This window comes from Protopterus annectens, chromosome 5.part0, assembly GCF_019279795.1.
Source record: "Protopterus annectens isolate FY-2018-M chromosome 5.part0, PAN1.0, whole genome shotgun sequence".
NCBI classification, from domain to species: Eukaryota; Metazoa; Chordata; order Ceratodontiformes; family Protopteridae; genus Protopterus; species Protopterus annectens.
The window spans coordinates 314,973,754-314,998,693 of NC_056735.1; the positions used below are offsets into that span (position 1 = coordinate 314,973,754).

The 24,940-nt window shown below is 40.7% G+C and overlaps 1 protein-coding gene across 1 annotated transcript in view; it reads left to right on the forward strand.

Moving 5' to 3' along the window:
* Window positions 1–24,940, forward strand: part of CCHR5.PART0HXorf58 (chromosome chr5.part0 CXorf58 homolog) — a 776,822-nt gene that overhangs the window by 31,644 nt on the left and 720,238 nt on the right. The window contains exon 3 of the mRNA XM_044072297.1: window positions 5,397–5,546. Coding sequence (XP_043928232.1) covers window positions 5,416–5,546 — 131 coding nt within the window. The 5' untranslated portion in view covers window positions 5,397–5,415. The remainder of the gene's footprint in view (window positions 1–5,396; window positions 5,547–24,940) is intronic.

Consider the following 24,940-nt stretch of genomic DNA (forward strand, 5'->3'; position numbering starts at 1 on the left):
TAGTCACACCCAGTGCAAATCTTAACATCTTTAACTCTGCCACATCCAGCTCTGACTCCTGCCTTTTTGTCAATGCCACCGTCTCCAACCCATATAACATAGCTGGTCTCACTACCCTCTTGTAGATCTTCCCTTTCACTCTTACTGGTACCCATCTGTCACAAATCACTCCTGACACTCTTCTCCACCAATTCCACCCTGCCTGTACTATCTTCTTCATCTCCCTTCCACACTCACCATTACTCTGAACTGTTGATCCCAAGTACTTAAACTCCTTCACCTTTGCCAACTCTACTCCCTGCATCCTCATCATTCCTCTACCCTCCCTCACATTTACACTCATATATTCTGTTTTAGCCCTGCTGACCTTCATTTCTCTCCTCTCTAAAGCATATCTTCACCTCTCCAGGGTCTCCTCAACCTGGTCCCTACTCTCCCTACATATCACAATGTCATCTGCAAACATCATAGCCCATGGATCCTCCTGTCTGATTTCATCTGTCAACCTGTCCATCACCGCTGCAAATAAGAAAGGGCTCCGAGCTGATCCTTGATGTAATCCCACCTCCACCCTGTCATATGCTTTCTCTAAGTCCACAAAGACACAATGCAACTCCTCCTGACCTTCTCTGTATTTCTCCAACAACGCTCTCAGAGCAAATATTGCATCTGTAGTGCTCTTTCCTGGCATGAAACCATACTGCTGATCACTAATCACCTCCCTTCTTAACCTAGCTTCCACTACTCTTTCCCATAACTTCAAGCTGTGACTGATCAGTTTTATCCCTCTGTAGTTACTGCAGCTCTGCATATCACCCTTATTCTTAAAGATAGGTACCAAAACACTTTTTTTTCTCCACTCCTTAGGCATCCTCTGACTTTCCAAAATTTCATTAAACAATCTGGTTAAAAATTCCACTGCCATTTCACCTAAGTACCTCCATGCTTCCACTGGTATGTCATCTGGGCCAACAGCCTTTCCATTCTTCATCCTCTTCATAGCTGACCTTACTTCTTCCTTGCTAATCTGTTTCACTTCCTGATTCACTATCCCCACATCATCCAACCTTCTTTCTCTCTCATTCATCAGCCCTTCAGAGTACTCTTTCCATCTATTCAACACATTCTCCTCACTTGTGAGTACATTTCCCTCACTATCCTTTATCACCCTTACCTGCTGCACATCTTTCCCAGCTCTGTCCCTCTGTCTAGCCAATCGGTATAGGTCCTTATATTATATTATATTGGTATATTCCAACCCTTGATGTAGCCGTTTAATATCAGTGGATACATGGATAATGGTGTCCAGTTTGCAGTCATCAGCAAACGTGATTAACCACACTTCTGGGATACTGGGTTGGATGCCTGCAAAATAAATTCCAGACAGGAGAGGGCCCAGCACTTATCCTTATGGTACCCCAACACCACTAGTTACAGTTTTACATTCAGAGAGAATAACAGCAGTTTTCATAACTTGATCTGTTGGATAGATGATTTGCAGTCCAATGGACAATGGGTTTTCATTGTTCATTTTTCAGTTTCAGCAGCATGGGAGATAGTCAAAAGCCTTAGCCAGGTCAAGATAAGCAGTGTGCCCTGAGTGGCTACTGTCTGTGGCCCATGTAAATATTTTAAGAAAAAGTACTAGGTTCAAGAGACAGGACCTGACCTTCACAAAACCAGATTGATTGTGGTCTAGATCTGCTAAATTGCTCCTGTTTGCATAAATGAGTTCTACTATGTGTTCCATGGTTTTGCAAATAAGGCTGGTGTGGCTTATAAACCTATAATTACCCGGGTCTATAAAATGGCTGCCCTGTACACATAGATATATCTGTAAGTGCGTCTGTAAACTGCAAGAAAAACCCAGCCAGGCTAGAGTTTTTATTGCTACTGAATAGTTTTGTCTGTGACATTTTTACCCTTTGGTGTGTGTGTGTGTGTGTGTGTGTGTGTGTGTGTGTGTGTGTGTGTGTGTGTGTGTATGTATATATATATGTGTGTGTGTGTATATATGTGTGTTATGTATATATGTATGTATGTGTATGTATATATATATATATATATATATATATATATATATATATGTATATGTGTGTGTGTGTGTGTGTGTATATATATATATATATATATATATATATATATATATATACACACACACACACGTGTATATAGATAAATGCACACGCACATATATGATTGTTTGTATGTGGCTACATGCGTGGCTTACCTGTGTAGTAGGCAGTGAAGTGCAGTTAGTACCTACTGCTGTACATCTCCAGTCAAGCCTTACATATTTCATTTTTTTCTTCCCCTTCCTTACCAGCTCAGTTGACCATCATCTGCTCAGTATTTCCCCTACTACTCCTTCCTTTAGTGTCCCCACTACTGTCTGCTAATGCTGGGACCACTGAGGCTGTCAACAGATTGAGAAAGGGAGAAACACTGTCTGGAATAACCTGACAGTGTCACATAAGATGGCTTTAAAAATGTGGATTTTTTTTTTTTGGTGTGCCCTAATTGGACATGGCTGCTTGACATCACATGCCTCACCAGACGTGACTTCAGTTCGCTCCCACACTCATTGGTATGCCAAATACATTATCTGCTGGGCAATTGCACCACTACTCCCATCACAAGTAGAGTGCTACAATTGCCTGCAGAACCCCCACCCTCCGTCCTACAATGGGTGAGCCAGTGGTTGTCACTCTTTTTGTTCCTCACCTGGTTTTTCCAATGTGCAGGTCACTAATTGAACTCTGAGACATCTAGGTCTTACATCGTGGATCCAGAACATTAATTTGTTTTTGTGGGCTGCTGTTTGCTAATTGTTGATATATTTTATGTAGGAATTATTTTGGTAGTCTGGTGATCAGAATTTTAAAGATAAATGCATATAGTTTATTTTCTTGGCCTGGTACTTGATTATTTATTTTAGCAACCTGATATTTTTCCTGCTAATCATAGAGGATAGCAGGAATGTGCTGCTTTGTTGAGAATGGACTAATTTCTCTCTTTTTAACATTTAGTACTGTTTTATCAGTACTAAATCATTATTTTGTATTCAGTTTGTTCTACTCTAACAGTCAGTAGGTCCATTACGTAGTCTTATTGCTACAAGCCATTTCTTTACCCATTTAGTAAAAAGAAAAGGAATTTGTGATTATTCATTTTCTAATTGCATGTAATGTTTGTTTTCTGGTTTACATTTATTCTTGGAAGTTTTTGCTTCTTTTATGTTATTTTATTTTATTTGCTGATTGGGTGAGGGTCTGATCTATGGACAATTTTCAGCCATGACCCAGGCCACAAGGGCACAAATATAATGGTCACTAAAGCAAATTAAAGTAATATAATCAGTACATTATATATAATGATAAAATAATGCAATATCTGTGCACCAAAGAATGCTACATTAAATAGGAAAAAGCACACTGAAAAATGAAGAGTCTGGCAGCTGGCACAGGGGGAATTAAGCTGCGAACTGTAGTTATTGTGGTATGTGGTTTGATTCCCTCAGTCCTGATTTCACCACTTTGTAACCTTGAGCATGTCACTTAACCTGACCATACTTGTGGCGGGACTGAGAAGTTGGGCTAGGCTCCTTTGTGGTCTTCTGGATTGCAAGCCTAGTAACTAGCTTTGAAACCATGAAGAGTATAGATAAACATCAGAAATACTTGAAAATGAAACCATGGAATAAGCACATTGGAAAGAGACATTGGGAAATATTCATATTGTAAAAAAAAGGCACAAAGTAAGAGCAAAATATAAACCTATGATTCCTAAAACTTATTGGTCACTAATAATTAGAGTTCATTATGTATATTTCTGCAAAATTATTAATTATGTGAGGATTGTATAGATATCGTCAGTTTAAAATATCACATGTTTTTCCTTTCTTATTTCAACTGGCAGATGATTCTAGATAGTGGATGGAATGTTTGTAAAGGCTTTTGGATCTGAAGCTAAATCAGATATGAGCCTCTTTAGGGTTAAGGCTCCTTATTGTTGTCGAATTAGAAGATATTCGAAAATATTGAGGTGTGGGCACTAATGAAGAAGATAGAATAAGGAGGCCATGAAAATAAGTCCTGACTGAACACATGGGAAGTAGCATTTCACAATTGGCAGGAAGAATTGAAAATGATGGAGCACTATGTGATCTGTTTGGGAATGCTTATTCCTATGTTTTAGTGTTGATAAGGTACAAGTATATTTTACATTACTGTCTTTTTCTCTGTGGGTGTCTCACCTTCTCTTTGGGCCTGCCCCATCATGCTAGAGTTTGGGGTTCATTCCAGACTTCCATCCAATATCTGCATGGAGCTTGAATGTTGTTGTTGTGTATGCATAGGTAAGTTATATGTACACTTTTCCAAACAGTACAAAGCAATTATGTGACACTGCATTTGTCTACATGTACACTCGCACACATTTGCACACACACACACTCATGCTGCTGACTTTTTTTTTTTTTTGATTTAACAGTTCTTCACTTAGATTAATAGAACAACACATTTTGCATAGACATGCATTTCTTACTCATTCAATTACATACTGCAACTCAGGCTTATCTATGTAATTGTATGTACTGTGTATTGCATGTATTATATTGTATACTGCATAGTTGATTGTGGAGCTTTTCTCCCTGGGCCTCCACTGAAAATGGGCTCACCAAGGCCTAGTGGACCATCCTGGTAACCAAATGCAAAATAAATAAAAGGGTCTACTTCATAACATCGAAAGCCTACAATATCAGATACCACATTAAGACAAAAGCAGTGAAACCTCACTTCAGATAACAACCGGATCGTCAAATGCATTCTCACTGTAAGTAACTACTTATACTGCAACCAACCCAGGTGGCTGTGCCCCCCACCCACCCAACTAAATATACCAACTCTGAGATTGCACTATAGTTGGGAAAAGTCCACCTTGTTGGTCAACGGGTATACTGTGGAAATGCATTTGACGATCTGATTGTTCTTTGAAGTGAGGTTTCGATGCTTTCATCTCTACAATGTGTGATTTGATATTGTGGGCTTTCAGTGTTTTCAAGTAGACTCATACATACACACACACACACACATATATAGGTATGGTCAAATTAGTGGGAGAAAAAGGCAAACAGAAGTAAAATTACTAAATTGACTTTAAACAATGGAGTGTGATGTGCCATTTTTTTGTCAAATATAAGCTTGTTCTAGCTGTACATTGTGTTCACTGTAGTAAAACTACACTTAGATTAACCACAGTGATAATTGCAATGGTGTAAATCTTTGTGTTTCATTGTTGTAGTACTGAAGAAATTGGAAGAAGAAAACAGACAGTACAATACATGTTTCTGCAAAGTTGTTCTATTGTTTTCAGTGCTATATTATTTTTTATTTCAGGTGTAGTGTTTTTCCAACAATGGACTCGTTACTATCCATGAGTAAAACGTCATCAGATTTTGTTACCATTTTGCGAAAGAACTCCGCTTCAGCCATGCTTTCATCAGGAACTGGCAAACAAATGGACATTCAGCAAGCCATTGCAAACAGGTAAGCTTATTTCTTGTTCTTTGCTTGTCGTACAAATAAAAGTACCTTTGTCACACAACATAAAGAAAAAAAACCTCCAAATATATTAGTTTACTTATATGAATTATTCATATGTTGCTCTCACTAAGCAATACTGTAAGAATGTAATTTTTGTCTGCTAGACAAGTTTATTTTTTCAAATCATACTTTTTTTTTTTAAGTTTTGTTTTCATCCAGATTCCATCTTTACCATCCGTGTCTTCATGTAGAAGTCCGTTGTATAGCAAGTGAATTTCTTGTTGCTGTGGAAATTCACCCTGGGTTTAAAAACATTTGATGTGGCGTATGGAGTAGCATTCTACACCAAACGGTTACCCCATGCACAATTCGATAAACAAGGGCTCTGCCAGTCCACAGTTGCACTATGTTAATGAGGACTGATGAAGCCCCTGCACCCAGTTCCAAAAGGTGACTCTGGCTTGCAACACTTCATAGTTTTACATTGGTGCTGATGTAAAATACTGAATTCATAGAGAATCCAATTGAAGTCCAGTGAGCAGCTGCCGCATTGCTACAGCTTCACCTTTAAGAGGGAAGTCTGCAGGCAGCACATGGTAGGAAGTCACATTGCCTGTAGTAGCAGGTCCGGGTCTATATTACAATGTCAAACTCACAGGAGTCCGAACATTGTAATATCGAACCCAAATGTTTGAAATATGAAAATAGAGAAGACACGGCACACTGATTCCCCCCCCCCCCCCCGGAAAAAAAATTGGTGTGCCATTTTTGGGGCTTTGCTATTTCCTCCACTGTGGTGTGATCTCGAAGTTGATATATTTAAGTAGGGGGGTGTGGGGGGCAAAGCCCCCCCCATTGTTTAAAGTGTACGTGTTTTTGTACCGGAACAGCGATTATTTTATTTAGTTAGTTATCCACCCCCCCCGGGAAAAAATCATTGTTCTGTGTTTTCGTAATTCTTTGGTTTCGAACTTTATGGTTTGATATTACATCGTTCGAACTCGTGAGTTTGACTATGTAATATAGACCCACAGGTCCCAAATGCAGGCACAGCTGTACTTCTCGAGGGAAGTCTGCAGGCAGCACATGGTAAGAAGTCACACTGCCTGTAGTAGCAGGTCTCACATGCGGATACAGCTGTACTTCTAGAGGAGGGGAATCATGGGGGCAGCTGAGATCTGCATGCACATACTGTAATGCATTGTGTGAGCCATCCCAACTTTGTGTGGATGACCCAAACAGTATCACCTGGTAGCAAAATACTGTATCACCTAGTAACACAATACTGGAAACAAAATACTGGATTAAAGAAAGGCACCTGTAGGTCCATCCCATTGTAAAGACGGTGAGAGGATATGCATGGCAGTTGTGGTACCAGCCATTCATGTATTCTCATTTTATACAGGTAGCACTGTTGTACAACACTGGCTATGGGGTGTGCAGCTTCACCTGTATTTCAGCATTGATATTGCAAGCAGGCTGAATGCCTGCTGAATGTGTGCTGCCATACTGATAGAGCTTTTCCTCAGACAGCTTCAGGAAGACTCTGCAGAAATTGGGCTACATTTTGCACTATGAGTGTTTTTATATTGATGCAGTAATTTGTTCCTGCCTCACAGCGCTGCCTTTTTTTTTTTCTTTGGTTCTCTAGTGTTGTCCTAGTTGTCAAGAGCAAACTCAGCAAAAGTATGACCCATCACGTTAGACCTCTACCAAAATGGTGCATCTTGGACTTTTGTGTGGTCTTCTAAACCTCCCTCCCCAGTTGTGGGGGCTTTGCCTTCCATTCCCTGCCATTGGTATAAATATCTTCAGTGTTTCACCACTTCTGGAGAATATGACAAGCTCACTGAGTCAGACTTTCATCAAGTTTCCCTCTATATTTAGCATTGCACTGGGGTTCTCAGCTAGGATGCTTTCTGTTCAGACTATACATGTCCTCCCGGAATCTCATTGCTCTGGTCTTCAGTTTCTTTTCACATGTAAAGGACATGTTGGATAGCAGAATTAGTACTGCACCAGACTGCTTTAAGAGAGTGTGTATATGTGTGTGTATGTTCCATTTGATGGGCTGGTAACCCATCCAGGATTTGTTCCTGCCTTTTGAACTTTTTTAGAATAGGCTGCCTCTCCCAACAACCCTTAATTGGCTTTTGAAAGTGGGTGGGTAGTGATGGAAGGAAGGATTTTGCTCTGTGATATCTTCATCCTGTGTGTCCATATTATGTGCTTTAAAGCAACACAGGTCAGTACTTCACTATATTTGATGGATAGTCATGATGGCATGCAGATGTGATAAACCTGTCCCAAGACTATTCTACATTTGACTTGCAAACAGAAATTCCTTAGGCCAGTTCTGTCTCTGAGAATAAGTTTCATAATGAGCAGTCAATGCTAACATCAATAAGTAGAGCACAGTTTTAAGGGTACATATAAGAAGCCCACCAAGTTAAACAAACACCAGCAGAATTTTGTTGTGTCCCAAAATGCATAGTTGTACAAGGAAGCCATACAGCCCAGTTAAAGGAGCTGTTGCAAAATGATCCATAGTATGTAATACAGTGCCCCAAGCACAAGTATTCAAATACACACAGATCAGGAGTACTTTGCTGGGGTACTGGGTGATACATATGGCAGCATCCCCTCAGAGAAAGATAAAATGTATTGATTGAGGATTGTATTTACCTTCTGGAGAAAATTGGTAATGTTAAATATTACTGGACATAAGCTGAAGTGGAATAAAATATGTCATGGTGGGGGGAGGATGACTGTATCTCTATGTGATAATGAAGAGCTAATGTGTACCATTTCTGTTTAACATGCTCTAGATATGATTCAGACTCTGGTCATATGAAAGAAATAAGTCATTAAAGCAAGGTCATGCACAGCCATGACAACCATCCCCTAGTCATCCAAGGCGAAATGCAGGATGTTCAGACCAAGATCAAATAGGTGTGCCAAGCAGACGGTCCATGATTGAAATTATATACCATGCCTGTGCACAGGGGAAGATACCTCCATTGCCAGTCAGTCACCTATGAGGACATAATTTGAGAGACTTTTTACAAGGCAGCACGTGCCCTTGATGACAGCAGGAAATAACGAATGCCAACAGAGACAATTGTGTGCTGACACCTGTATATGTTTTAGAACAGCTGACATAAAAACCTGTTTCCTTGTTTGTTTTTGTTTGTTTGTAAGTTTATGACCCAGGGGGCCATTCTAAGCTTAGGCAGTTTTTCCCAAAATAATAATTTATGTCCTGTATCCAAATAAGATATTGAGGGTCAGGCATTTATAAGCTACTTTTGTTCATAAGGGATATGGGTGCCAGACCCAGTGTAAATTTCCTGTTTCCTATCCACTGGTCTATGTTGCACTTAAACTAGGTAATAGATGAACTCCGTTTCATATGGATGGGCAGCATGTTGCATAGGAGGGACAGTCTGTCTGTCCAGCATGTTCTGTTTAAGTCACAGATAAATCTCGGGTCCTTATACCTTGTATTTCTGGTACTACTTGACTTACAAATATGCAGGACATTCATAAGTGTGGGGTTTGTGGATGCTTTTTAAGCCAGGCATAGATCACCCCACCAGGCATAGATCACCCCTCAGCAATCTGTAGGAGACTGAGCAGAGGGAAAGGGCTTTAAGGTGCTTTGCATAAGGCAGGTTTGGCTATGCTTTGTATTCTTTTTGTAAGGAACCTCTGAGGTCACTGTAGTTGCTGCATATGCTGATGAGATGCATACCGAAGGGAACACTGCACTCTGATTGGTCTGATAAAGGAGGGCGAAGTACAGTGTGATAATGACCTCTTTGGACCTAGATGCCACATGCTTGCATAATAAGTTGCACAGCATAAAAAATTTCTTCACCACTGTGACCACTTAGTGGTCAAGGTAAGGCTACTGTTGGCATGCATACCCAGATCCCTGACTACTGATTCATCTGTTAAGGGTGTATTAGCAATGTGGTGATTAACTAACTGGGATGATTGGCTTCCCAAATTTCTTATTTTCTTAACACTGTGCTTAAGACCATGGATCTGGCACCATTTGTTCGTCAGAGGCAGGCCTTCTTGAAGAATGCTGCTGTCCGCAGATACGTCTGTGATAACCACCAGCTTGCAATCATCTGCAAACTTAGTCATCCATAAAGCTTCGTTACTTGCTTCCATTTCAGAGAAATAGATGCCAAAAAGGAGCAGGCCCAGTACCAAGCCCAGGGGGACTCTGCTAGTGATGGGCCTCTTGGTGGAGATGGCCTCACCTATATTGACCTCCTGGGTCCTTTCAGTGAGCCAGTTGGCTGTCCAGCAGGTGACAAAAGGATTTCTACCTAAATTAGTGAGCTTGTCTATAATGCCTGAGTAGAGTATTGTATCAAAAGACTTGGCCAGGTCAAGGTAAGCTGTATGTACAGTCTTGTTTTTATCAAGTGCTTTGGTGACCCTCACAAAAAAGACCACCAAATTTAATAGGCATGACCTTCCTTTAACAAAGCCGAATTGTGATGGGTCCAGCATTTGCAGGTTACCGATACCCTCAGATTTATCCTGTCTATGATAATTCTTTCCATGGTCCTACATATACAGTGGATATAAAAAAGTCTAAACGCCCCAGTTAAAATGCCAGGTTTTTGTGATATAAAAAAATGAGACCACAATAAATCATTTCAAAACTTTTCCCACCTTTAATGTGACCTATAACCTGTACAATTCAATTGAAAAACAAATCTAATGGGGGAAAAATATAAAAAAATAAAAAACATACCATAAGCTGGTTGCATAAGTGTCCACACCCTTAAACTAATACTTTGTTGAAGCACCTTTTGGTTTAATTACAGCATTCAGTCTTCTTGGGTACACACCTGCCATCAATTAAAGAGACTCTGATTAACCCCAAATAAAGCTCAGCTGTCCTAGTAGGACTTTCCTGACATTTACTTGGTTGCCTGCTACAGTAAAACCCATGATTTACAGAGAGCTTACAAAGCATCAGAGGGATCTCATTGTTGAAAGGTATCAGTCAGAAGAAGGGTACAAAAAAATTTCCACAGCATTTGATATACCATGGAAAAAAGTGAAGACAGTCATCAAAAACTGGAGAAAATATGGGACAACAGTGATGTTCCAGAGAACGGGACGTCCCTCCAAAATTGATGAAAAGACAAGATAAAAGCTGGTCAGAGAGGCTGCCAAGAGACCTACGAAAACACTGAAGGCACTGCAGGAATTTCTGGCAAGTACTGGTTGTGTAATACATGTGACAACAATCTCCCATATTCTCCATATGTTTGGCCTATGGGATAAGGTTGCAAGATGGAAGCCTTTTCTTACACAGAAAAACATCCAGGCCCAGCTAAAATTTGCAAAACAATACATCAAGTCTTCCAAAAGCATGTGGGAAAATGAGTTCTGGTCTGATGACACCAAGGTTGGACTTTTTGGCTACGATTCCAAAAGGTGGTAAGTTTTGGCGCAAAAACAACACTTCTCATCACCAAAAGAATACCATCCCCATGGTGAACCATGGTGGCGGCAGTATCATGCTTTGGTGTTACTTTTCTTCAGCTGGAACTGGAACTTTAGTCAAGGTGGATGGAATTATGAACAGTTCCAAATACCAGTTACTTTTGGCCCAAAACCTTCAAGCGTCTGCAAGAAAGCTGAAGATTGGGGAATTTCACCTTCCAGCATGACAGTGACACCAAGCATACATCCAAGTCAACAAAACAATGGCTGTACCAGAAGAAAATCCAAGTTTTGGAATGGCCCAGCCAGAGCCCAGACCTAAATCCAATAGAAAATCTGTGGGGTGACCTGAAGAGGGCTGTGCACAAGAGATGCCGTTGGAATATGACAGATTTGGAGCACTTTTGCAAGGAAGAGTGGGCAAATATTGCCAAGTCAAGATGTGCCATGCTGATAGACTCCTAACCCAAGAAGATTGAATGCTGTAATTAAATCAAAAGGTGCTTCAACAAAGTATTAGTGTAAGGGTGTGCACACTTATGCAACCAGCTTATTGTACATTTTTTATTTTTTTCCCCTAACAGATTTGTTTGTTTTTCTATTGAATTGTACAGGATATAGGTCACATTAAAGGTGGGAAAAGTTTTGAAATGATTTATCTCAAAAAATCTGGCATTTTAACAGGGGTGTGTACACTTTTTATATCCACTGTATGGCATGTAGTTACCCGGATCAGTGGTTGGACGTCCTTTGTGCAGTGAAATAACTGGCCATCTTCCATTCCTTGGGCACAAAACCTGACTAGGCTCCAGTTGAAAAGTGGATTAGAGAGGTTATGTTCATGCTATTTGTTAAGCATCCCAGGATGTTATCAAGGCCTTGGAAAATGTATTAATGACCTGTTCCTTACTAATGAATAGGGTGATAGCGGTATGCAGTATTTCCTTTGGACTACTAAGGGGAGTGGGGGAGAAATTGGAGCTGAACCTGTCAGTCAAAAGGTTGGCAGTGTCCTCCAGTTCAGTGTGGGTGATGCCATTTAGAATAAGTTCTGAGCATTGAGCATTGTTGCATATTTCCCCTGAGGTTTAAGACATAGTTGTAGAAAGATTTGTGGTTGTCCTTTGCCTGAGAAGACATTTTTACTTCAAATTTAGCCTTTGAAGTATTAATTAACCCTCTTAGCTGGCTGTTTAGATTGGTCAGGGAGGCTTTTAGTATGTATGGCTTTTTTTCTCCCATGATTGGCCAAGATTTTTTCTTTTGTTGTATAACCAATTGATGTTGTGATTTCACCAGGGTGGCTTGTCTTGAGTTTGTCTTGTACTTTAATAAGTGGGCACAGCTCACGTATACAGATATTAATATTGTCGTACAGAGATTTTGTAAGTAACTCAGCATATGCTTGTTTACTACATTTAGGGGTGCTTGGAATTCAGCCAAGGTGTCATTTGGTAGAGAAAGGTTAACTTTGGAATAGTTGGATCCCTGAATTTAATTTTTATTTCGAGCAATACTGCCTTATGGTCAGATCTGTCAAGCAAAGACATTACATTAATTGAGGAACATCGGCCCCATATGTTTGAGTAAAAGGTCAAGAATATTTGTATTCCTAGTAGGAGAGTGGACCAACTGTTCCAGGATGTTGGTATTAAGAGTTTAGGAATTGCTGGGCTTGTATATTTGAAGTGGTGTAGAATTCCCAATCTATACAGGGGTAGTTGAAATCGCCCATGAATATCACATTGGGTTGAACAGTGAGGGACTCTAGTACACTGAGATGTAGTATGGGTTTCCTGAGACATGGAGGGGGACTTACAGGTTGCAAGGATATGGTATGAGACACTGTTTATGGTGAGTTTCACATGTATGAGTTCCTGTGGGTCATACACTTTAACTAGTCTGAATGTGAGGTTGGTTGTAATATAGATTGAGACTCCTCCACTTTTAGTTCCCTCTTGTGCAGTAGATTTTTTAAAGGTGTGAAAGGCATTATAACCTTGCATTGCTGAAGTAGTTTCTGCGACTTTAGACATCTGTGTAGTGATGGAGGCATGGTTTACACTCTGGATAGGAAGGCTTACAGGGAATGGGGTTCCTTGTTAAGACTTCTAGCATTAAGCAGTACCACCTTCAGGTACTCCTTCATAGGTTCAGTTAAGTTAGGAGGTTTATCAGTTTGGCATTGTCCAAAAAAAGGCACTATGGGGGTGAAAGATGTCTTTGCCGATATCCAAAAACCTAGAGGGGATAAGTGCATAGCAGCGTAGTCTGTCAACCATGTCCTCCCAGACTATCACATATTGTACCCCCTGGACTGATAGCAGAAGCTAAGCCAGTTGTTAAAATCAGTCATTTTCTGTTAGTTCATAGATTGGTACTGGGCTGTTGGCCCTAGGGCCTATACAAGCCTAGCCATAACAATTTCCTGGCTATTTCTTCCCACAATATGTACTTCCCTTAACCCCTGTCTGGCAGGGTGACTGACGTGATCTCCGGGGTAAATTTCCAATCTCCCATCCAGTTGTCAAGGTTCCTTTTGAAGAGGGCCAAGGAGGTGCTCTGCTTGACATGTATGGGGAGTCTTTGGGTCAGGAACCTATCCCTCCAGCATGTTTTGTTCATTGTGATGATAAGGTTTAGGTCCCTGGACTGTGTGGGTCTGATGGATTGGGATTTCTTTGTGTAACATGTCCAACAGCTCTGGGTTTGACATGGCCTTGTATGTTAAGCAAAGATCACCTCTGAGTAGATGATATGTGACTTGAGTATAGCGTGAGTTATTTTAGTCGGTCAGCATAGGGCATCTGCTTTAGACCTGTGATTCTTTTAGTGAGGTGTTTCTGCGGCCTTTCCAGTTGTTGCAGATATCTTGAGAGGTACATACCAAATGGGGCGTTGTACTCTATGATGGGTCTAATGAGGGTTGAGTACAGTGGGACAATGACCTCTGTTTTTCTGGATGAAAAGCCCTTAGTTATGAGGTGTGCCACATGCAAGGATTTCCTGACTGTTGTGGCAGTGTGGTTATCGAAGGTGAGACCACTGTCCACCTGTGTTCCTAAGTCTCTTATCACACTACACTTCTTGGCATTGAGCTTCAGCCCATGGCTCTGGCACCAAGCATTTGTTTCTGTAAGGCCCTTTTTGTAGAATATCCACATCATTTGGGTATTCAATAATGGCTCTCAGTTTGCAGTCATCTGTGAACTTTGTTAGCCAGAGTCCCTCACTGTTGGCCTGTACTTCAGAGAAGTAGATGCCAAACAAGAGCAGTCCCAGGACTGAACCCTGACGTACTCCACTTGTTACTTGTCTGGAGCTGGATTTGGAGTTGGCTGCTTTTACAGTGTGGGTTCTTTCAGTAAGCCAGTTGGCAACCCATCGAGTGACGTAGGGATTTATGCCCAGCTTAGTTTATCTATGATTCCAGAGTGGGGAATGGTGTTGAAGACCTTGGCAAGGTCCAGATAGGCTGTGTGGACTGCCTTACCCTCATCCAAAGCTCTGGAGGCTGATTTCGAAGAAGTCAACCAGGTTCAGGAGACGAGATTGGCCCTTCACGAACCCAAACTGGGGGTGGAGTCCAGTGTTTGAAGGTTGCCAATGTCTTTGTTCCATGATAATATGTTCCATGGCCTTGCAGATCAGGCTCATCAGACTGATGGGATGGTAGTTCCCAGGATTCAAGGTGGATTCCCCCTTGTGGAGTGGGATAACTGTAACTGTGTGCCACTCAGTGGGCACAAAGCCTGAGGTGAGGCTATGATTAAACATGACACGTGAGGTGCCAGTTCATTTTGTAGTTCATGTAGTACACAGCCTGGGATGTCATCTGGTCCCATGGATGCTGTATTCATAGCTTTGGAGAGTGCAGTTTTTACCTGTGTGGCTGTAATTACTGGAATTTGGCAATCTTTCTGTATTGAGATGGGCCCTTTAGGGGGTAAGAGGGGGCATCCTCTTTGGATAAGGTATTATGCTGCCTTAGTGCTAGGCTCATACCTGCCTGCAACACATAATCAGCAAGCTAGATCATGGCTCGCTTCATATAGTCAAGGGAGGTACATGTCTGGTCATTAGCACCCACATGGGCTATGACAGAGTCATATTGGTACCTGTGATTTAATGACTTGAGTGCCTGTGTGATTTGATGAAGCCTAGCCCCAGAAAGGCAGCTAACCATGACTCCCTCATTAGTCAGTCTGGTGAAGGGGACAACAGTGTACCTCACTGTAGAATCGCCAATGACTTGAAAAGTTGTCTGTGCTCTGGTTTGCCTTAAGGGTTTAGCAAAAAAGTAATTTACCATGTTGATATGTATAGCTGTGGGTGCTTTTGTAACAGAGTGTTTACGTGATGGCTAAGGACCCTATTTTTGATTCTGCTGTACAGGAGGTCTTAGTATTTTAGGAAAGTTACCAGCAAGTGCCTCAGCCTAAGTAGTTTTATGTGTAGGGTTTTTACCCTGTGCAGTAGTAGTGATGCAAGTGTCACTGACCATCTCTATAGGATTTGTTTTGGTTGTATAAGAGAGTTTTGCCTCCAGCGTTATTTATTTATACCTCTCACATACATTATTTGTTTTATTTTGAATAAGTGGGTTGTCTGTGTATATGAGTCAATTGCTACATTACCCAAGAATACCCATCTCAATCAGACTGGCCACAGAGAGACTCTGGAAGTGCTTATCTATGACTACTGATCTACTAGGGAGGAGTGAGGGAAATAAGACAAGGAACTTGATGAGCAACTCTCAGCTATGCGCAATTTAGATGGTCTAGTTGTTGAAAATTATTCTAAACAGTAAGGGTATTTTAAATGCACTGCAAGAGATTGGCATCTATACAGATTACAAGTGGGAATTATGCTGTGAGATACTGGTGACTCTAAAGATAACTAATAGACACCAGCTGTGAGATACTGGTGACTCTAAAGATAACTAATAGACACCAGCACTTCTAATTAAAAAAAAATGTCAAAAACTGCAGTGCAGATGTTCACTAGAGAAATACTCTTTTCAGGTAGTATCGCCAAACATTGTCAAATGCCCCAGGCACAGAAATTCAAGTTTTTAAACGTGCTTGCCATCTAGCCAGCCAAATAAATGCACAGTAAGACTTACAACAGCAATTCCCATCTCAGTAGAGCATAGGCTATACTCTCCTGCCACAAGAGTGTAGGCAACAAACCAACTTAATGTAAAATAACTAGTTTCTGAGCCCAAGTACTTCAACCAGAACAAATGCACTTAAAATAAAGGGCACAATAAGCCCTTACCAGCAATTCCCAACTCAGAAGGGTAGAGGCTACCCTCTCCTCCTACAAGATTGTAGAGCAGAAACCTTCTTAATGTAAAATAACTGGTTTGGAACCCATTACTGCTTTGTGAACAAGCCCTCCATCTCTCTCAAGTCCATTTCTGAACTTGGATCGCTGTTGATGAAATCGGATGTCTTGCCATCTACCTGCAGACTGACATTGCTGTGCCTGTTTTGACATTGTTAAACAAGGCTAAGACCACACTTTAAAAAATCTGGTGCATTTTGGATGTAATTTTATCCTTAATTAAGGGTACATGCAAGATCATTTGGAGCATTATCTCTAGGTGGTGAGTTTATGAATTTTAAATGAGATTGGTCACATTTTAAAGTGTCGTCTATGGACACTTCCAGTTCGAAAAAGTCAAAAGGTACTCTAAAGCAACTGTTTATCAATTTATGTGAGCTGATGGGAGGGATGTGACTGAATATATTGCTTTACTTCATATTTCTATGAATGGTACAGTCATGGGTGATGATACTTAGTGCTATTGTTTAATGCCTGCTATTTACTTGGTGGTAACACAGACAGCACAATATCAGATTTTGCCACTGATACAGCTTGCATATGTGCAAAACTTGGTACATCTAGCTTTCATAAGTCATCTTCTCATAAATCACATAAATTGCTGTAGGTAAACGGTACAGCAAGATAGTCTACTTATGAGTTATCATGGACTGTTTGTGGACCAGGTGACAGAAGTCTTCCAATTGAGTTTTCCAAGTAGATAGCGGCTACAGATTTTTAAGTGCAAACATTTTAGAAATGGTGTAGGAAAGTGCTTTTTACATTTTGCATTAATGTAAAGTTATGTGATAGTAAATTATATATCTGAATCCTCTAGATGCTTGCCCCTTTATACCTTACTAACTAGTTTCTCAGTTAAACCCAATATAGACCAAATTCTAAAGCACTCAGCCATGCTCTTGGCATTCTGTATCAGACTAAGGCAAATTCCAGTTTGATCAGAAATTACAGCTCTCACTTATTTTAATAATTACAGTGATAAAAAGTTACAATTGTACATTCTAGCAAGAAAGTAGTCAATAAATCAGTTTGATAAAAAAAAGTTGTTTGCATCTTATCTCTTCTCTGTAATTCTGATTGTGACTCATTACTGCCATCTTCAGTTTGTTCTGACATCTTTGGTGGCTTCATTATATCCTTTGCACATTGTTTACACTTAACAGTTACGAAAAGAGACACTGGATTTTCTCTAGCAGTGTCTTTATTAGTTGATAAGGCACAGATTTCTTGCCTTGAATACTATTTCATCTTTGTATTGGTAGCACACTTGAATATCCTTAGATATTTCTGACAACTTAATTTTGTCAGCCTTTTCATAGTAATATCTTGCTCTGCATCTGTAATTTTATGTTGTCTTGCATATACTTTTTGAATTCCTGGGCTTTGTAGCCATGGGTATGTGCAAAATGACCCACAAAATCTCATAGTCTTTTATTAACAGATCATCTATTTTCTCCTTTAAATAAATTCTACTCAAGCCATCTGCTATTTGTGTCTACTTCCCTGGACTGTAGTGTGCTATCAAATCCATACTTCTCAAGGTTGATTAGCATGTTTTGTGATCTCAGAAGTGCTTTGTATAGGAGTTTCTGTAAATGCATATAGTCAAACTTCTGTACATGTACATTCATGAAACTTTTCAAATCCATAGAAATGGCTAATATTCTTAATCTGAGTGTATATGGTCTATGCATCTGTTAGTGCTGTTGATCTATATGCTACAGATTTATTGTTTTGCATCAGTACCGGTATGTTTTTAAACTGATTAACATAAATTTGCAGCACATGTGGCTTTAGTCACAGCATACTGTTTCAGAGTAGCTGCCTAAGCAATTAGTCTTTTCAGTGTTTCATAACTAATTTTATTTTGACTAATTGCAGTCAACATCATGATGTAGTAGCATTCTCAAAGGCATTGTAATGTCAAGACATATGTGGTATAAGTACTGTACCATACCAAGAGATTTTAACACAGTTTGTTTCATTCTTCTAGCTTGAATATCTGCTCTTTGGCTTATATCTTCCCATCATCTAGCTTCAGACCTGAGATTAAAATGTGACCTGTATATTCAGATTAGTAATGCACAGACATAAGGTCTTTTTACAGCATACCTTAAAAGAATTACTTGAAGTATCCAAGGGGACATTTAAGAAGGCATTTGTGGAGTCTCTTTGGGCTTCACTATACATCTTCATGTTCGTTTTTATTATGGCTGTATACTATGAATTCATTTTACCATACCAAACTGCTGATATGTAAAATGACCCAATCTATTTGGATGAATGTAGTTTGATCAAAAGACATCATTTTATGTTTTACTCTTGTAATCACATGGAAGCAGTATTTGACAACCTAGCTTAATATCATAGTAAAAAGTTCCCCAGTTCAATTCTCAGCTAGGGTGCTTTCTGTGCAAGTCTGCATGTCCTCCCTGTGTTTGCGTGGGTTTCCTCCAGGTGCTCCGGTTTCCTCCCACATTTCAAAGATGCGGTAGGTAGATTGGCCACTCTAAACTGGTTGTAGATGTGAGAGTGCATGCAAGTGTGTGGTGTTGAACTACCACGGCAGGGCTAGCCACCCGGTGGTGTAAACCGTGGCTGTAGATGACTTTCACTGGTGAAGTGACACCCTGACCCCATGTGCAAAACAAAAATGGGATAAATGAATTGTGGATGGATGAATGTAAGTAAAACACTTTGGTAATTACTTTGCTCTGTAACTTGTCTTTTTTAAATGTAGTTTCCATGAAGGTATTGCCATTAGCACTAGCTTCTAGTTTAAATTCAGCACTTTTGCCATTGATAATATTTTCAGTCTAGTCACTACATTCAGGACAACACTGGCTTTAGTCTGAATAGCATTTTCTCTGCATTTGTCACATGTTTATTTCTTCTACTTTTCCAGTTTTTTACCTGACAATTTGCAGTACTCAAGTTGTTTTTTTACTTTTTAACACATTCTTACAAAATGACTTCACCCCATATTACCAACAAATCCAATTAAATGTAATGCCTTTCCCCATATGCTTGGAACCACACACACGGCACACAGTCTTGTTAACAACTGTGCCACACATCCTTACTACCATACTGAATACCTTGTAACTTTCTTGTTGTCATTATTATTTTTATTGTGTACATCATTTTTTTTTCATTCTTACATTTTTATGCACTTTTAATTTTTCATACTACTTTAACCAAATTTTTTTAATTATAAAGTCGTGAAATTGCACTTGCTGTGCACATATTCAGTGCTCTATCCAAAGTTAGATAAGTTTGTCTTAACAAGCTGTTTCTTACTTGGTCATTTTTAATACAATAGACTCTCTTGATTCAGAATAATAAATCATGCAACTCCACAAATTCACAATCTTAAGCTCAGTTTTTCAGGCCAGGCACATGCACATCAATAATTTATTGTGAATCCTAATTACTTGTAAACAACTTCGCTTTCTCTTCTTGAGATTAAAAATGTTAATTATGTCTTCCTGTCGTGTAGCACTTAGAAGTGTTCAACATGGTAACCATTTTAAATGTCGGGACCCACTAGAGTGAGTCCTGAAATGTGGAGACTGAATGGACAAAGGATTGGACTTGCATATGCCAAGTCCAAGATGCCTTTTCTCGAAATATTCCCTTTTCTTCAAGGTATGACTATCTTGGAGTTGGCATATATAAGTTTGGGGGAGCAGGGGGGCTTGTCCTCCTTCCCACCACAAAAAAAGATGTTTAAAGGAGAAGAGTGATTTTCGAGATTCACTCTTCTCTGGATTTTCAGTCTTTTTTTTTTTCTGCTTTTTGGCACTCAGCATTTCAAGGGCTGACATTTCAATAGGGAGCCATTCAACACTGTATATTTTTATAGTTTTTGTGTTATTCCTGTCATAGTGAAATGCAGTTTTAACATCTGGATCCAGATCTTCCAGATTCTGACAAATTGCCTCATAGCATAAAAGACATTGCTGGTTGCAGTGGATTCATCAATAATATTATAAAATATTGGTGGGATAGTGGTTTGTGAAAGCAACTTGCACAAATTTAATTTGCAAAATATATGAAATAATGCCAGCTTTTCAACTTTCTGACTACTTTTACTACTCATTTCAGTAATACTATAGCCACACCTCACACTAAAATAATAATTTTATTCTTGTACATGGCCTAAGTCCAGTCAGACATTCTACATTATCTATATTAATATTTTTTAATCCCCATCCTCACTTTGGAGGGACCCTGCCTACATCCAATCTGACCATTTTATTCTGTGGGAGTGGGAACTGGGTGTTCTTAGACTAGGCAAAAACTCTACACCCTATTTGATCTTTTCCCAGGAAGCACTGCTGAGCCGTTAAATCCCCAAGAGTCAAGCTATAAGGAGCGAGTCTGCTACCTGGTCTCTCAGACCAGCTCACCTCTACACTGCCTAGCTGGAGGAAAAGATGTGATGCCCTTACCCAATATAGCACTATTGAATATAGCCACTACAGGCAAGCTGTAAGAATTTCATTTGGTCTTAATAAATATGCGAAAGCAACCTTTAAAGCAGGAAAACAAACAACACCAAGAAAACATCAGTTTGGGACAAGAATGTGATATAAAAGAACTTGAGCAAGAGAGAGTGTATAAATATTTGGGAATTGATGAAGGATCAACAATAAAACCTGAACAAATGTGAATAAAACTTAGTGAGGAATACTTTAAAAGACTTAAATTAATCCTGAAATCAGGGTTGACATCTAGGAACAAAATTTCAGGTATAATCCAATTTGCTCTTCCTGTCCTAATTTACAGATGTTCTTCATCTCACATTGCTGCAGTCCTTACACTTGGGTAGTCCGCTGTCCTCGGTCGGCCCGAATATCAAAGTATAAGGCTGACGTCGGTCAAGGCGCATTTGACTGACATCAGGACGTCAGGGTACAAATGCGCATGACCGACGTCATATCCTCAGTCTTTTTTGCCGCATGGTCCGATGCAGAAGCAGTATTGCGAGTGCCGGTTGGCGTTCTGAAATTTTTCGCTGGAGTTTCAGACCGAGTCAAAGTTGGCTAAGTACCCCGTTGGGGAATATTTTAGTTTTTTCTTGCCTCAGTGGTTTACCGGATGTCAGAAAAAGTGAATAATTGTATTTCTTGTGGGAAACAGATACCGCATAGAGACTATCATACTTTGTGTATTCCTTGTTTAGGGCCTGAGCACGACGTTGTTGGGTGTCGCTCTTGTGCTAGATTTAATAAATGCACTATAAAGAGGAGATTAGATTGTGCCAGGTTAGTCTTTGGGAAGCGGTGCAATTACAAAATGCCGTCGGATGCTCCGACGCCCGCTTCTTCGAAAAAGTGCAAGGACAAAGCAGTGAAGCCTAGGCTAGAAGAACCGTCCGTACCGGACGCCGGTTCTTTAGAGGTGTCGGTGGAGCCGGTGGTTTCACCAGAGGTTTCTTTGGGATCCCAGGGAGAGACCTTGTTATTGCAGGATGTGGCCTCTCAGGAGGCAGGCCAGGGTGATGGGGCTTCTCAGGTTACTATACTCCCCTCCCTGCCTAGGGTGGTTAGGCCCTCTCCTTCTGTTTCCAAGGCTTCTCCTAGAGGCAGGCCAGGTTTAGCTTCAGTTGGTGTCACCCCTAGTTCTTCTGGAACTGTGCCCAAGAAGCATATGCTTAAAATGGCAGAAGATTTGATTACTTTGATTAGGGTTCTTTGCCCCCTCCTGATAAGAGACCTAGGGTGGAGCCTGAGCTAGGGAGTTTTGAGCAGGCTTCGGATGTTTCAGAGTCTTCGGCTGAAGACTTGCAGGAGTACTCTCCTTATTCTGATTCTGATGTGGATGATTCTACTCCTTCTGCTTCTCCTCCTGAGGATTTTTCTTTTTCAGAAACTCTTCATTCCATGAGGGAGCATTTTAAGTGGGAAGGTCAGGACTTCTCTGATTCCAGGAAAAGGCTTAGGGAATTTTTGTTTTTACCCCAACATAGGCCTTTGGCTATACCTCCTGTTTTGGATGTAGTGGAAGATGTTTTTACAGAGGCTTCTCTTAATCCTGATTCTTTACCTCCTGCTCCTGTTAAACCGGATAGGTATTACAGGGTGCCTGAAGTTCATAAGTATCTTTTTAAGAGTCCGAGGGCGGACCCAGAAACTGTTAGCCAGGGGCCTAAAGGTGTAAAGGCTTCTGTTGTCAAGAATCCGGTTCCTGCAGATAAAGAAGCCAGGGCCTTGGATAGATGGGGAAAGAAAGTTTATACTTCTTCCACTCTAGCTATGAGGGCTTTGAATTGCCAGTTTCACATGTTAAAATACCAAAACTATCTCCTTTCACAGTTGAAGTCTAAGGTTGATGCTCTGGCGGAAGGTATTGATTGTAAAGAGTTACAAGATTTAGTACATGTTTCTGAACAGGTGGGTAAGCATTCTTTGCAATGTGGTTTTGATGCTGTACAGGCCTCGTCTAGGGTGGCTGCCACTGGGTCAGTTCTTCGCAGGCACGCCTGGCTGAGGGATCAAAATTTATCTGACCATGTTAAAACAAGGATTTTAGATGCTCCTTTACAATCTGATGTGTTGTTTGGTTCTCCTGTTGAGGCAGTTTTAAAGAAAATGGAGGACAAGGCTAAGTCTATGCAGACTGTTAAAGATTTTTTGCAGGTTCAGCCTCCAAAGTTTAGTAGGAATTGGCCTGCTAAAGGGTGGACGTATCCTTCTTATGATTCCCAGTCTAGGGGTAGATCTAGACGTGGTAGGGGCAGAGCTCAGGGCTCTTTCAGGCCTAGAACAGGGAGTTCTCCTGCTCAGTCTTCAGGTGAGGGCAGAGGTCAGTCCTTTCGTAAACAGACCCAATGACCTACCTTTTCAGCTGCCAGAGCCTTCTCGTCTGGCAGCACCTTTGGGAGGAAGGTTGGCACTTTTCAAAGAAAATTGGAGTTTAATTACCCAAGACAGATGGGTATTGGATATCATACACCAAGGTTACAGGTTTTATTTCCATACCTTGCCTCCTTTCAGAGGCATGCCAGACGTTCCTCCTCAACAAAAAAATAGAGGCTCACAGGCAAATTTCTCTGTTACTTCAACTAGGGGCCATACAGCCGGTCCCTATGCCAGAAGTGGGCCTAGGATTTTATTCTCGCCTGTTCCTAGTACCAAAGAAGGGGAACACGTGGAGACCAATTTTGGATTTATCTATCCTCAACACTTATCTGGACATTCCCAAGTTCAAAATGTTGACGTTACAACAGCTTTTACCTCTGCTGGGCAAAGATCATTGGATGGTAACTTTGGATCTCAAGGAGGCTTACCTTCATGTTCCTATCAGACTAAGTTGCAGGAAGTATCTGCGTTTTCGAGCTGGGACTTCTCACTATCAGTTCTCTGCATTGCCCTTTGGCTTATCTACTGCGCCCAGAGTGTTCACGAAAGTTCTGGCTCCAGTGATAGCTTTCTTCAGGCTAAGAGGAATACAGATCTATCCTTATTTGGACGACTGCCTGATTCTGGCTCAAGGAAGGAAGAGCTTCTTCATCATTTGGAATATGTGATAGCAGTGCTAAGATGCCTGGGGTATTCTGTGAACGAAATAAAGTCCAGTCTAGTACCCTCTCAGGACATGTGCTTTCTGGGTGTAAGACTGAATACAGCATCCCAGATGGCCTTTCTAACCCCGGACAAACAAAAGAGTCTTTCCCTTTACTTCCATCAACTATCTCATCAGTCCGGGCTGACTGCAAGGACAGTCCTTCAAGCCTTAGGGTTCATGGCATCTTGTATTCTGGTGCTTCCCAATGCCAAACTGCATATGAGGAAGCTACAATGGTATCTCAAAAATGTATGGACACAGCACTGCCAGGATCTGGACACTGTCATTCAAATAATACCTTGCATTCAAAAGGAATTTTTGTGGTGGGCTCAGGAATGTCACCTAAACAAGGGACTCTCTGTGACCCGGCCAGAGGCGAGTCAGATTTTAACGACAGATGCCTCAGACATAGCTTGGGGAGCTCATCTAAATGGAAAGTGGATACAAGACAAGTGGCCTGCCAGACTACAACATCTACATATCAACCTGAAGGAGATGTTAGCAGTCCAGTTTGCATTGATAGCTTTCAAGGATTTACTTCTTCCAGGGCAGGTGTTGATTCTAACAGACAACACAACTGTCATGTGGTACATCAACAAGCAAGGGGAACGATTCTTATCCTCTATGCAGGCAAGCAATGATTTTGTGGGAGACTGCTCTCAGTTTACAGCTCAATCTTCAGGCAAGGTTTCTGCCAGGAGCACAGAACTCCTTAGCAGATGTGTTGAGCAGACAATTATGGATCCCCACGAGTGGAAATTGGATCCTCATGTATTTCAGAAATTGACAGTGTCATGGGGAACTCCAGACATAGATCTGTTCGCTTCTCCGCTAAACCATCAGCTGCCAAAGTTTTGCACAAAAAGGTTTCATCCCACAGCTTGGAAAGTGGATGCTCTTTCTTTCAATTGGAGCAATCTTCATGTGTATGCCTTTCCACCTCTGCCTCTCCTCCCAAAGGTACTTCTAAAGGTCAGACAGGACAAGCCAAGGATGAT